Source organism: Dreissena polymorpha, chromosome 8 (assembly GCF_020536995.1).
Source record: "Dreissena polymorpha isolate Duluth1 chromosome 8, UMN_Dpol_1.0, whole genome shotgun sequence".
Lineage (NCBI taxonomy): Eukaryota > Metazoa > Mollusca > Bivalvia > Myida > Dreissenidae > Dreissena > Dreissena polymorpha.
Window position 1 is genome coordinate 69,438,458 of NC_068362.1, and position 13,802 is coordinate 69,452,259.

At 36.2% G+C, this 13,802-nt stretch overlaps 1 protein-coding gene across 6 annotated transcripts in view; it reads right to left on the bottom strand.

Moving 5' to 3' along the window:
• Nucleotides 1–2,365: 2,365 nt before the first annotated feature.
• LOC127841273 (protein regulator of cytokinesis 1-like) overlaps nt 2,366–13,802 on the bottom strand; it is a 35,220-nt gene continuing 23,783 nt past the window's right edge. For 2 of the 6 annotated variants that reach the window (XM_052369960.1, XM_052369957.1), the window contains 2 exons: nt 12,229–12,405; nt 2,366–6,284 (listed from right to left, as the gene is read on the bottom strand). In XM_052369960.1, coding sequence (XP_052225920.1) covers nt 6,183–6,284; nt 12,229–12,405 — 279 coding nt within the window. In that variant the 3' untranslated portion in view covers nt 2,366–6,182. Of the gene's footprint in view, nt 6,285–9,534; nt 9,624–12,228; nt 12,406–13,802 lie in introns of all 6 variants that reach the window. The other 4 variants (XM_052369959.1, XM_052369962.1, XM_052369958.1 and 1 more) reach the window with 4 other exon arrangements.

Here is a 13,802-nt window from a genome sequence, read left to right on the forward strand (position 1 = left end):
GGTCCAAGTCCTCATTGATATAAAGATACTGTGCAAATTTAGAAAGAATTGGATGAAAACTGTGGAATTAATTTCGTAAACAAGCGGGATTTCAAAAGTTTCTCATATTCAAGGGGAAGTCATTCTGGACTTATTGCTTCGATATTGCTCTTTTTAACAAGGGCTGTTTGTTAAACATGCATGCTCCCATATGGGCTGTCAGTTGTAGTGGCAGCCATTGTGTGAATACCTTTTTTGTAACTGTGACCTTGACCTTTGACCTATTGACCTGAAAATCAATAGGGGTCATCTGCCAGTCATGATCAATGTACCTATAAAGTTTCATGATCTTAGGCGTTAGCTTTCTCGAGTTATCATCAGGAAACCATTTTTCTATTTCAAGTCATTGTGACCTTGACCTTTGACCTAGTGACCTGAAAATCAATAGGCATTATCTGCCAGTCGTTATCAATGTACTTATGCAGTTTCATGATCCTAGGCGTAAGCATTCTTGAGTTATCATCCTGAAACCATTTTACTGTTTCGAGTCACTGTGACCTTTACCTTTGACATAGTGACCTGAAAATCAATAGGGGTCATCTGCCAGTCATGATCAATGTACCTTTGAAGTTTCATGATCCTTGGCCTAAGCGTTCTTGAGTTATCATCTGGAAACCATCTGGTGGACGGACCGAAACTTTAACCAAGGTTAAAGTTTTTCATCCGGGAACCATTTTACTATTTCGAGTCACTGTGACCTTGACCTTTGACCTAGTGACCTGAAAATCAATAGGGGTCACCTGCCAGTCATTATCAATGTACCTATAAGTTTCATGATCCTAGGCATAAGCATGCTTGAGTTATCATCCGGAAACCATTTTACTGTTTGGAGTCACTGTGACCTTGTCCTTTGACCTGACCTGAAAACAAATAGGGGTCATCTGCCAGTCATGATCAAAGTTCCTATGAAATTCATGATCCTAGGCGTAAGCATTCTTGAGTTATCATCCGGAAACCATTTTACTGTTTCGAGTCACTGTGACCTTGTCCTTTGACCTAGTGACCTGAAAATCAATAGGGATCATCTGCCAGTCATGATCAATGTACCTATGGAGTTTCATGATCCTAGGCTTAAGCATTCTTGAGTTATCATCCGGAAACCATCTGGTTGTCGGACGGACGGATCGACATGTGCAAAACAATAAATCCCCTCTTCTTTGAAGAGGGGCATAAAAAAGGGTTTGAGTCCTCATTGATACAAAGACACTGTGCAAGTTTGTCAAGAATTGGATGAAAATTATGGACTTAATCACATAAAAAAACTGAAGTTTCATTTATTTTTTTTATTTAAGGGGAGATAATTCTGGACTTATTACTCCGATATTGCTCATTTTCAATAGGGTTTGACTCATCATTCAGATAAAAACACTGCAAGTTGGGAAATAATTGGATGAAAACTGTGGACTTTATTGCGTAAACAATTTCACAATTTTCTCAAATTCAAGGGGAGATAATTCTGGACATTTAACTCTGATGTAACCCATTTTCAATAGGGTTCGAGTCCTCATTAATATAAAGACACTGAACAAGTTTGAAAAGAATCGGATGAAAACTGTGGACTTTATCGCGTAAACAAGAAAAAGTCTAATGCACGCACGCACGGACGGACGACGGAAACCACGCCATGACATAAGCTCTTCAGGCCTTCGGCCAGTAGAGCTAAAAACAAGAGCTGTCTCCATAAGATGACATATGCCCCCGATAAACGCTTTGATAGAAGTTATGAGCATTTTTCGAAATCTAAACGCGAACCCGAAGTTCAAGGTCAAAGGGGCCAAAATTTGTGTGCGTATGGAAAAGCCTTGTCCATATACACATGCATACCAAATATGAATGGTACATCTGAAGCGTAGAAGTTATGAGCATTTTTCGAATCTAAACGCAAAGTGTGACGGACAGACAGACGGACAGTGCGCTAACTATATGACCTCCTTCGGGGGCATAAAAATACCACTGTATTATAATTATGCCTGTGCACGTGCATCCCGTTTAGGACACAGGCGTGTTTGTTTTCTTTTGTCGAAAGTCGTGGCGGCCCATTTCTTTAACAACCCCTTGAGGGATGTTACTGAAGCCTTATGAACACGTTCCAATTGTATACTTGGTTTACATGTTTAGAAATGAATGAGCGTTTTTTAGATGACTGAACACAATTGACTTACCCCCAACCCCACCACACACACACACAGGACATTAATATATCACGTTTTAGGTATGTTTTTTTTGTTTGTTTCGGTGAAAGTAACTTGAGTCGATATATCAACTAATACATTCACAGCGTAACATTCATTTTGTTTTCATTATTCACCATGAACAATAACACATGTAAGTTTTTTAAAGTTTAATAATTAAATGTATGAATATTTAAAGCAAACTATCACAAATGAAGTCAACGCAACCCATCAAAGGAAAGTCTGTTCTAATTAATTATGAACCTCAGTATGATTACAGCACATATTACATGTAAATGCTTGAGTTGCAATTGACTGTACAGTTAAAACATTCAGATTATCTAAGAAACACAACGTACATGTTTACCTCATTAAGGTACAGGGTATTAAAAAGAACAGTAATGCTCGAAAATATGCCGTATTTAAAGCTTAACTAATGTTGATAGTTCCATTTGGATGATCCGTCATAATCAAAAATACATATACGAAGATATTCAAAAACATCACTTTAACTGTAAAACTTTGCTTACAAAGATAAATCTAGATTGTACATCTATTTAATATTGCAAGCTATGTTTCTGAACATTAATGCCAGTTTGTAACAAAGTACGTTTTAAAGGTCTGGTTTGCAACGATCTGCGAACGATTTATCAATAAGTATACATTAATGAAACAATACACACAATTATTATCACTAAGTTGATTGACGATATGATTTAACATTTTGGAGTTATTAAGCAGATATCTTTATTCAGTATGCTATCCATCTGCCATGTGTGATCACATAAACGCCCTCTATTTTAAGTATATAAATAAAAACCATATGAACATGTTTTGACCAAAATTTCTTAAATAAGTATTGATTTTTGACAAGAAGAAAGCCTGAGAACTTTGTATAAATACCTAAAAATATATAAATAAAACTCTTGACTAACCAAAACATATTGTGTATTTTTAAAATACCCTCATTAAGTAATGATAGTATGAAAAAAGTGATAAAAAGTATGAAACAAGAGCTTGTCACAGTAGTGCCAAATCCCCGCCGAAATGTGTTTGCTTGTATGAAAACATTTGTTTTAGAGAGTAGAATAATATTTGTAAAAATAAATAAAGGGAGATAATTCATTATGCTCCGGACAAAAATTTACTTTGAAATTAAATAAAGGGATATAATTCAAACACTAAGGTAGATAGAGTTATGGTTCTTAGTCACTGCACTTGTCCTACTTGCCATCTGTTTAAGTTTGAAGTTTCAAGTAAATCCCTTCAGTAGATTTAGAGTTATGCTCCCGACAAAAATTTACTTTAAAATTATATAAAAGGGGAGATAATTCAAAAACTAAGGTAGATATAGTTATGGTTCTTGGTCACTGCACTTCTCCTAGTTGCCATATGTTTATATTTCAAGTTTCAAGTAAATCCCTTAAGTAGATTTAGAGTTATGCTCCGGACAAAATTAACTTTAAAGTTATATAAAAGGGGAAATAATTCAAAAATTAAGGTAGATGGGGAGTTATGGTTCTTCGTCACTGCACTTTTCCTACTTGCCATCTGTTTATAAATCAAGTTTCAAGTAAATCCCTTCAGTAGATTTAGAGTTATGCTCCGGACAAAAATTTACTTTTAAATTATATAAAAGGGGAGATAATTCAAAAACTAAGGTAGATAGAGTTATGGTTCTTGGTCACTGCACTTCTCCTAGTTGCCATCTGTTTATATTTCAAGTTTCAAGTAAATCCCTTCAGTAGATTAAGAGTTATGCTCCGGACAAAAATTTACTTTAAAATTATATAAAAGGGGAGATAATTTAAAAACAAAGGTAGATAGAGTTATGGTTCTTGGTCACTGCACTTCTCCTTGTTGCCATCTGTTTATATTCTAAGTTTAAAGTAAATCCATTGAATAGATTTGGAGTTATGCTCCGGACAAAGTTTCAGCCGGACGGACAGACGACGGACAGGACCAATTACTATATCCCCTCCGAAAAAAAAATCGGCGGGGATAAAAAATCATGTTGTAATCGTTTGTTTCAATGACTTACAGTAAAAAATAAGCAAATGCATGAAAAATCTGTGTTTTTAAACAACCCTATTTGAGTTGATGCCATTTAGTCATTTTTGCTTTCATCAGTTATTTTTTCCATATACAGGCCATACCAACTCAACATAAAATCACTTGGTCAGACAACCTGTTTTTATTGAGATTTACCTCGATAAATAACATTAACATTGCACGATTAATGCACTAAATAACACAAAATTAGAAAAACAAAACGCATATGCAGTAACTTATATTTGAATCTTGCTTAAATATATTTTGCCAACATTTAAGCTGACTTTTTAAACATTGCAGTAAAAACATACATACATAGTTTGAAAATTGCATTCAATATGTAACATACAATTTTGAAATGCAACACACTAAAATGCTATTTACAAAGCCTAATACGTTCTGTTTAAAAAATAAAAACAGTAAAATATAAAACAGGTAAAAGCAGTTATAGCCATCAGAAAACAGAGAAAAAGTGACAGATTTAAATTTTGACTTTATACAGTTAATAACTTTGCCATGCAAACAGCTGATTTTTCTTTACCAAGATGAACACATCTGTATGTAAAATATTCAAAATGTACAGAAAAAGTGTTTACTTCGGCATTTACATAAATAATTGTGTTTTCAGTGGATACCAAATATCATAGTTTGTACACTAAATTAACAAAATTATACATGTAATACATATAATTCATACATTTTATACAGGTTTGGATGTATTATCAATGAAATAAATATTGCTAAATATAAGGTTATAAGCTGTCAAGTATGGAGACAGAAAGAGAAAAAGAATGGAGATAAAAATGTTGACACGAAAACAAAGAGAGATAAACACACGTGACAAGACGTGTTTAGCTGTTTATACATTAATGCATACTGAAAGGTCACTTAAATAGCAGACATTGCACCAAAAACTATCTAACACACTAAAACTGTGAAATAACAATAAGACTTAAGTAAGTCGCTGCTACATCAAGAAATGTTATCAAAACAAACATCTTTCCTTCACAGTTCGTAGCAACAATAGGGTATAGTTACAATCTACATAGTATCATAGACTGCTAGTAACTGGAGATCAATACATGATTTTTTTAAATGATATTGAATCACATACATGTATAAACAAGGTTCTTTAACCAATTAGATATCAAGGAAATTTTTGTACCAGGTAATTGTACGAGATTTTTTAAAAGAAAAAACTTTTCTTCTCGAACATAATCGTTCAAAAGACAAAAATGTCATTGAAAGCCGTAGCATAAACCAGGCCAACAGTATAGCTTGAATTGCACACACTTAATAAATTTTTGGGGTATCACCGTTGTCCATTTATATGTCTGCAAACATATCATCATAGAAATACGTGGACATTTAAACAAAGCCTTAAAACATTACATCGTGCGTCTGCTATTTTTGATCATCATTAATTTAAGTTATTTTATTGTCAATTACAATTAAATAAACTTTATGAGACTATAAAAAGCTAAGACCACTGTTCATTTGTTCAATTAACATGGGATAAAGAATTTTATAGAATTTTGTTGTTAAAAAGGAGTTTTTTCTGTACAATAATCAAGTTTATAGGGAATGTGTTGTCCCTAATTAGTGTGTGTGAAATTTACAGTCTGATCTGGGAGGACACTGCACCAACATGGATAAAGCATATTTCCAAAAAATTAGTCTCCACTATTTTGAGTGCCCTGTGCTTTTTATTAATAGTCCTTTGACAGTGCGTTCTAGGGTCTATCCCAGTCTTTGCTTCTGCCTCCGGCCGCTCCAGGCTACCACCTATGCAATGCCCAATGCTTGTCAATGCTGTCCCAAGATGAGCTGTATACCGTCAACACTACACCCTATGATGGTCCCAAGACACGCTGTACGCCAGTCCACACTACAGCCTATGATAGTCCATGCCAGGCTACACTACACCCTATGATGGTCCATGTTTGCCCCGCGGGGACTCGTTGGGGACTGGGGAGCCAAAGAGCTTCGGCAGAAGGGTCGGACTGCAGGGCTCAGGCCCACCTGCAACAAATCAAGGGCCATTATTAGAGGTGATCATTATACCAGCTAGAATTAATTGTAGGAAGGGGGAAAGCATAGATATATAAGCTTCAATCTGGGAAAATAGGGCTTATTGCATGTGCATTAAGCATCTTTCGAGATAAGCCTGTGCAGTCTCTACAGGCTTATCAGGGACGACATTTTTTGCTTAAATGAAATTTATTGTTCAAGAAAAGTCCAGGGTCCTTGCTACACTTTGGGGGATTGGGGACGGGGCCCTTAGAGGAGGGAATTTCGCATCGTTTTGGGTGAAAAGGGGAATTTTAGAAGATCTTTTCACTAACTATTCAACACTTGAAATTGCTATATTTTAATTTAATTTAAATAAATATACATTTAATCAAAGGTTAATAGAATGATACCAGATGGCAAGATAGGTAAAAAAGTTAAAAAAAAAATATTTTGGAGGGGGGAGTTTTTAGCTGAAATAGGGGAAAAAGCATACTCTTCATGGGAGAAGCTGCAGATATTCGGCGGTAAAAAGTGCAAATCGAGGGCCCTGAAGTCTCTTCTTAGCAAAAATCCACATAATACGAAAAGTGTTATCCCTGAGCCTTCACTGGCTAAACTGGGATGACACTTTATGCACATGCATTAAAACCACTTTTTCTGGGGCCAGGTTCTTAATATATTGACCCTTGAAAGACAGTTTTTTTGGTTTTTGTTGTATTAAACTAGTATGCATTTCAATAAAACAAAAGTGGTCACTTTCACCACTGCTTTTCCACAGAAATGTATGCCCATCAATGCAGAACTAAGAGAACATACTAGGTGAGTAAATGGTAGAGCGAAAATGGCAATGGCCAATCCTCTTACATGTAATGTGGCAGAAAGTCATGTGATTTCCGCATACATGTTACATGATGAGTATTCTGGCCTCCATAGAATGATAGAAGGTCCAAATATTGTATAAAGGGTTCTCCTTAAGGTATGCAGTGCTTTCTCTGTGTTACACAAATGCTTTTTTCACTAACATCTCTTTGAAAAAAATAATTTTCATGTCACCTGTTTCAGTTTAAATATTGTGATGCACATAAGTAGGAATGAGGAAGGTATATAGCTTTATAGATCTTCAGAAAAGAACGACCTAGGACCTGTCTTATTAATCCTTTACCACTAAGATACATATTTTAATGGTCCCTTAAAAAGTTAAATTTAATTAAAGACCTTTCTTCCTAGATTCAAGTTTTACAGACTTCATTTTAAACCCTGAGATACTGATGAGCAGCATTCAGCATAAAACCTGAATAGACTGCGAGTTATTCACAGGCTGTTCTGGTTTTATGCTGGTTGCAAAAGCAATTTTCACTTCGCCTCTTATGGGGGAAAGGGTTAAAAATCTTACAACAAATTTAAATGACCATACAACTTCAAATGCATTAATGATAAGCATTAATAATGAAGATATTTTTGTTCATTTCTAAGGTTTCTACTTCTTTCACATGTTCTGTAGTTTAGGAGCATATTCATCAAAATTGTCTAGTTGTTTTGAGTGGTTGTAAGTTTAAAAGTTTGTTGCAAGTTCTTTAATACTGCTGGCCCCAGGGAAATCAAACAACACATGAATACTAAGACACAATGTGAGCACACAACACGGGTTACAAAAGGTCACCTGGTGGGAACATTCATGCTGTGTCAACAAACAGAACAGAACTAGGTTAGTAGGAACATATCCAGCAAGTGTAAAAACCTCACTAGTTTGGGCACAAACACTGGCAACACCAGTAACTAGCATGCAAGGCAACATTGTTTGATTTTCTTTTGATGTAATTATTTTTAAATATAACCAGTATGAAGTACCGTAAAAATGCAGTCATAAGTCGAGATATTTTTCCTCCAAAAATTGATTAAAATTATAGTCTCGACTTATGAGATCGTTCATGAAAAAAAAATCGAGGTAAATTGATCCCCGTGTCGTCGCGGTAAAGGTTGTTAAAGTTGTTGTTGTCACAAAAACTCATTTACAGCGCAGTCTTATTTTAACTGACGTGAATTAATTAACTCATATTTGTCAACTTAACTTCTGCTTTATTTTGATAATATAAACCAAAGTTTAATGTTAGCAAGAGTGTTTTTTTACTAGAATTGTAAACAAACAGTTCGTAAAATTTGCACACTGTGTGAATTGACAGTTTGACGTCATCAAAGGAAAGCCGCTTCCTGTCTAAAGCAATAAAGCGACAAATTTCTCACTGACAAAATTGGCTTCATTTGTCTAACAATCAACATGCTTAACCAATCGTATGTTTGTTCATTTATGGCAATCGTCCAATTAAATAATAGCATGTGCATAGCTCCGCCTTTCGAATCTTTTGCAGAGAATGGAGGTGGAGTTTGATGGTTAATTGAGCAAGTGTTTCACGCAAGTTGAGTTCCAATTTGCCTTAATTACTCAGCCTTAGCATTAAAACAACATATACATTTACCTATGATTTTCCGAAAAATTCCGATAAGTTCGGATTTACAAACTTCATGTACACTTCCTTACAATGACCGACGCTTGTGTTTACAAAATTCCTTAACACATATTCGTAAATAATGGCACAGTGTGTTGTTGGATTATTACTGATTATCAAATTGCAAGGTAAAACTATTTTAACTACTATAATATCCGGTTTGTTTAATATACTTAACATGATAATCAATATAGTTGCGTCACAGAATGGGAAATAAATTTGATGGGGTCGCAATTTTATTGACGCTGATTTTCCGATTGTCTGTATTTTTTACCCCACTCATGAAGTCATAATACACAAAATGTCACATTTTCGAGCCATTTTTCCTCTCGACTTATGCGCGGGCAGACCTATGACTGAGTTTTTACGGTATGTTAAAATAATTTTCTTCTTGGACAAAAAGTAGCAAGGCACAGACACATTACATATGGCAGAAATTTCAGATCCATACTTCGAGAATTAGGGAAAAGTAAATAATTATGTAAATATGGGAATGCATGCTATTCAAAATTCTCCTGTTTGTATATTTTTTGCTAAATTTTAAAACGAGACATGCTTAAGATATCCGTAACATAATTACGCAGCTTTGTTGAAAAGGTTTAACTGAAGGAAAATGTTGACATTGACAACTTTTTTTGGAAAATCCTGCTGATAAACAGGCAAATATTGATTAATGACACACCACAATAAAATCCATGCGTAACAACTAAAAAGTAACTCAACTTAGGGATACAGTGAACAAATATTTTGCTTACATGACAAGCATCTAGAAATGTTTGACCCCTCGCCGTAACGGTGAGGGAGTCTTCAATTTGGTTGAGTGGAAACTTTCTGGTAACTCGTGCTGCAGTGAATAAAAGATTTGAATAGAAATTTGTTCAAGAATTGTTGCTGTCTTCAATTTGAGAAGCATAATATTTGTGCATATTTTATAACCTTCACAATGCCTGCTTTATGAAGTTTTTAGCAATTAGTTTTAGCTTGATTACATTGAAAGCCGTCTTGGACAGTGCCTAAATCAGCCATAATCCTTAAAACCCCACCCCATATAAACATGCAGGCAATTAACGTTTTGACTATCTTGATCAATACAGACGTCATTAAGAACTGACAATTGTTTAAACTAGTGCTTTGTCACAGACGTGACAAATACCCCCACATACCGCATTGACACAGATTATTTTGCATGTTGTCTTCGCAAAAAACACCAGACACCATGCTCAATGTTTAAAACGCACTAAGTGACCCAGTGACCTAGTTTTTGACCCAGCATGGCCCATGTTCAAACTTGACCTACACATCATCTAGAAACAACTTCTGACCAAGTGTGGTAAAGATCAGATGAAAACAATAAATTAATTGAATTAGAGAGCGGACACCATGCTGAATGTGTAAAACGTACTAAGTGACCCATGGCCCATGTTAAAACCTGGCCTTAAGATCATCTAGATAAAACTTCTGGCCCAGTTTGGTGAAGATCTGATGAAAACTACTTGAATAAAAGAGAGAAACCATGCTGAATGTTAAAAAACGCACTAAGTGACCCCGTGACCTACTTTTTGACCTGGCATAACCCATATTCGAACTTGACCTAGACATCATCTAGATACAACATCTGACCAAGTTTGGTGATGATCGGATGAAAACTTCTTGAATTAGAGAGCGGCACCATGCTGAATGTGTAAAACGTACTAAGTGACCCCGTGAGCTAGTTTTTGATCTGGCATGGCCCATGTTCAAACTTGGCCTTTAGATCATCTAGATAAAACTTCTGACCAAGTTTAGAAAGATGGGATGAAAACTACTTGAATAAGAGAGCGGACACCATGCTGAATGTTAAAAAACGCACTAAGTGACCCCGTGACCTAGTTTTTTACCCGGCATGACCCATATTTGAACTTGACTTAGAAATCATCAAGATACAACATCTGACCAAGTTTGGTGAAGATCGGATGAAAACAACTTGAATTAGAGAGCGGACACTTAATACGGACCGACAAGCTCACTCCTATATAACCCCCTAAACTTTGTTTGTGGGGGTAAAAAAAAAAGTCTTCTTTGTCTAACAGACCCCTGAATGCATAAAACTGGATAAATCTATGTAACATTCTGCTTGTGCAGTTCTGAGGTCCCACATTGTTTCTGTGATATCTTTAAATGACCAAACCACTTAAAAAAATCCAGGAAAAATGAGACCTGTATTATTATTTGTAGTATATTGCATCTTGTTTTGAAAGAAGTTGCTTTGGAAAACATCTTACATGATTGTTCCATTTTTTTAATTATTAAAATACTTTATTAATGAAGCAGATTTAGGCACTGCACCAGTTAAGCTTGTGAAACACTCAAGTCAGTTTCCTAGATAGAACCAGTCATTGGTATGTTTAGAGAATTTAAGAACCCTGGTGATCAATCTCCTGATTGCTAAACAGACACTATAGCCACTATGCTACCACAACTCTCAATGTACTTTTACACTGACCTCACTATCATCATTTCAACCCTGGGAGCAGTTGTTACACTATGTCATTCAAACTTTAACCCTTTCAGCGCTGGAACCAAGTTTTAAAGGCCTTTGCAAACAGTTTGGATCCTGATGAGACGCCACACAATGTGGCGTCTCATCAGGATCCAAACTGTTTGCTATTCTGATAGTATTCTTTGAAAATAATCAAAAAGAATGCTAATTTTAGAAATTCAGTGAACGACATTTTAGCAGACGACAAATTTCCCAGCATGCAAAGGGTTAAAGCATGTGTTAATCACTTTTTTGAGATTTAACAAAGAAAAATGTGTTTTTTCAGTAACCTGTTAATCCGCGCTCATGCACTTGGATTAATACTGTTACTATTAATTACTTGTGAAAGAACCACACCTCATATGAAGCAATATGTTGACTGTTAGAGGGGATTTTGCATTTCATCACCAGTAACTGATTAAAATGAGAAAAGTATTTGTGGACAAAACTGAAGAGAACAAACTTGATTTTACAAACACAGCACATGTGATGTACGGGTATGTACATGTTACTACCATAGATACAGAAATGTGTTTCACTAATCAGCCAGCCTTGCTTCAGTCATATGAAAACTCCTTAGCTCCATTCTTTTTAAATACCAAGCCTAAATGAAAGACCATATTGTCTTATGTAGAAGGAAGGCAAGTTCACACAGAGAGCACAACTAACACATAAACACAAATCAAGACTAGCTTTTAACTTCCCACTACTGCAAACAAATGAGGTAAATTAGCAAGACTAGTTTCAAACTAATCACTACAAATAAAAACTATGATGAAGACACAACAAGACTAGCTCCAACTAACGACAATGGGCTACAAAGGAGGTTGGCAATGCAAGACTACCTTCAAAGAAGACAAATTTAAAAAATCAAAACTAGTTCCCATGGGTCACTACGGGCAACAAATGAGACAAGTAGACAAGTACACACAGCAAAGTCCTGGTAGGAGCCTGTGGAGGCCAAGGACATGTTCCCACCAGGGGCCGCCGTGGTGCTCACAGTGGTGTGCGAGAACATGTGAGTCTCATTGGTACCCGTATTCTTCTCCCCAAGCACTTTCCTCGCGAGCCGGTTGGAGCGCCGACGATTTCGACTGCCCGGCACCTGCAGGAAAATAAGCAGCTCATGAAATGTCAAACCACATAGTCTACGGTACAAAGGCAACAACTATTTTCATTTAAAATGAGGTTAACTGTATTTCTATCATGAGGTGTACATCATTTCTAGAACTGTCTTCAGTGAGCAAAGACTGTATACAAACAAGAAACCGTCGGAGACGGGTGATGCTCCCCAAAGTGTCTTGCGGGCACAGTAGTTTGGGAGGACAAGAATTTTTTTATAGAAAATTTCAAAGGGCCATAACTCTGAGAAAAATCATCCGATCAGAACCCGCTGATAAAATGCACATCTCCTCTTGGTAGTGAAGCTTCCCATTAAGTTTCATTGAATTCCAGTCATTAGGTTCTGAGAAATAGCCCGGACAAGAATTGCACTATATGTACAGTTCATGGAAAATTTCAAAGGGCCATTACTCTGTGAAAAATCATCGGACCAGAACCCACTGATAATATGCACATCTCCTCTTGTTAGTGAAGCTTCCCATAAAGTTTCATTGAATTCCGGTCATTAGTTGCTGAGAAATAGCCTGGACAAGAATTGCACTTAATGTACAGTAAATGGAAAATTTCAAAGGGCCATTACTCTGTGAACAAGGGACAAAATTGTCACAAAACCAGTTTTTCATTGTGAAAAAAAAATCTGATAAAGGGAGAAAACTCAAACTGAACTTTTGAAATGACCAAAAAAAATTAACCCCTTTGTAAGTTTATTTTTTTTTTTTAAATCTATTTTTAGTCGTGGCGACCTTGACATTGGAGATATTGACGTGATTCTTTCGTGGGACACACCGTCCCATGATGGTGAACAAATGTGCCAAATGATTTTAAAATCTCACAATGAATGACATAGTAATGGCCAGGACAAGCTCATTTATGGCCATTTTTGACCTTTGAACTCAAAGTGTGAGCTTGACCTTGGAGATATCGACGTAATTATTTCGCGCGACACACCGTCCAATGATGGTGAACAAATGTGCCAAATGATTTTAAAATCTGACGATGAACGACATAGTTATGGCTCGGACAAGCTCATTTATGGCCATTTTTGACCTTTGAACTCAAAGTGTGACCTTGACCTTGGAGATATCGACGTAATTATTTCGCGCGACACACCGTCCAATGATGGTGAACAAATGTGCCAAATGATTTTAAAATCTGACAATGAACGACATAGTTATGGCCCGGACAAGCTTATTCCGCCAGCCCGCCCGCATTCGCCAATCTAATAACCAGTTTTTTCCTTCGGAAAACCTGGTTAAAAATCATCCGACCAGAACCCGCTGATAATATGCACATCTCCTCTTGGTAGTGAAGCTTCCCATAAAGTTTCGTTGAATTCCGGTCATTAGTTGCTGAGAAATAGCCCGGACAAAAATTGTGCACAGA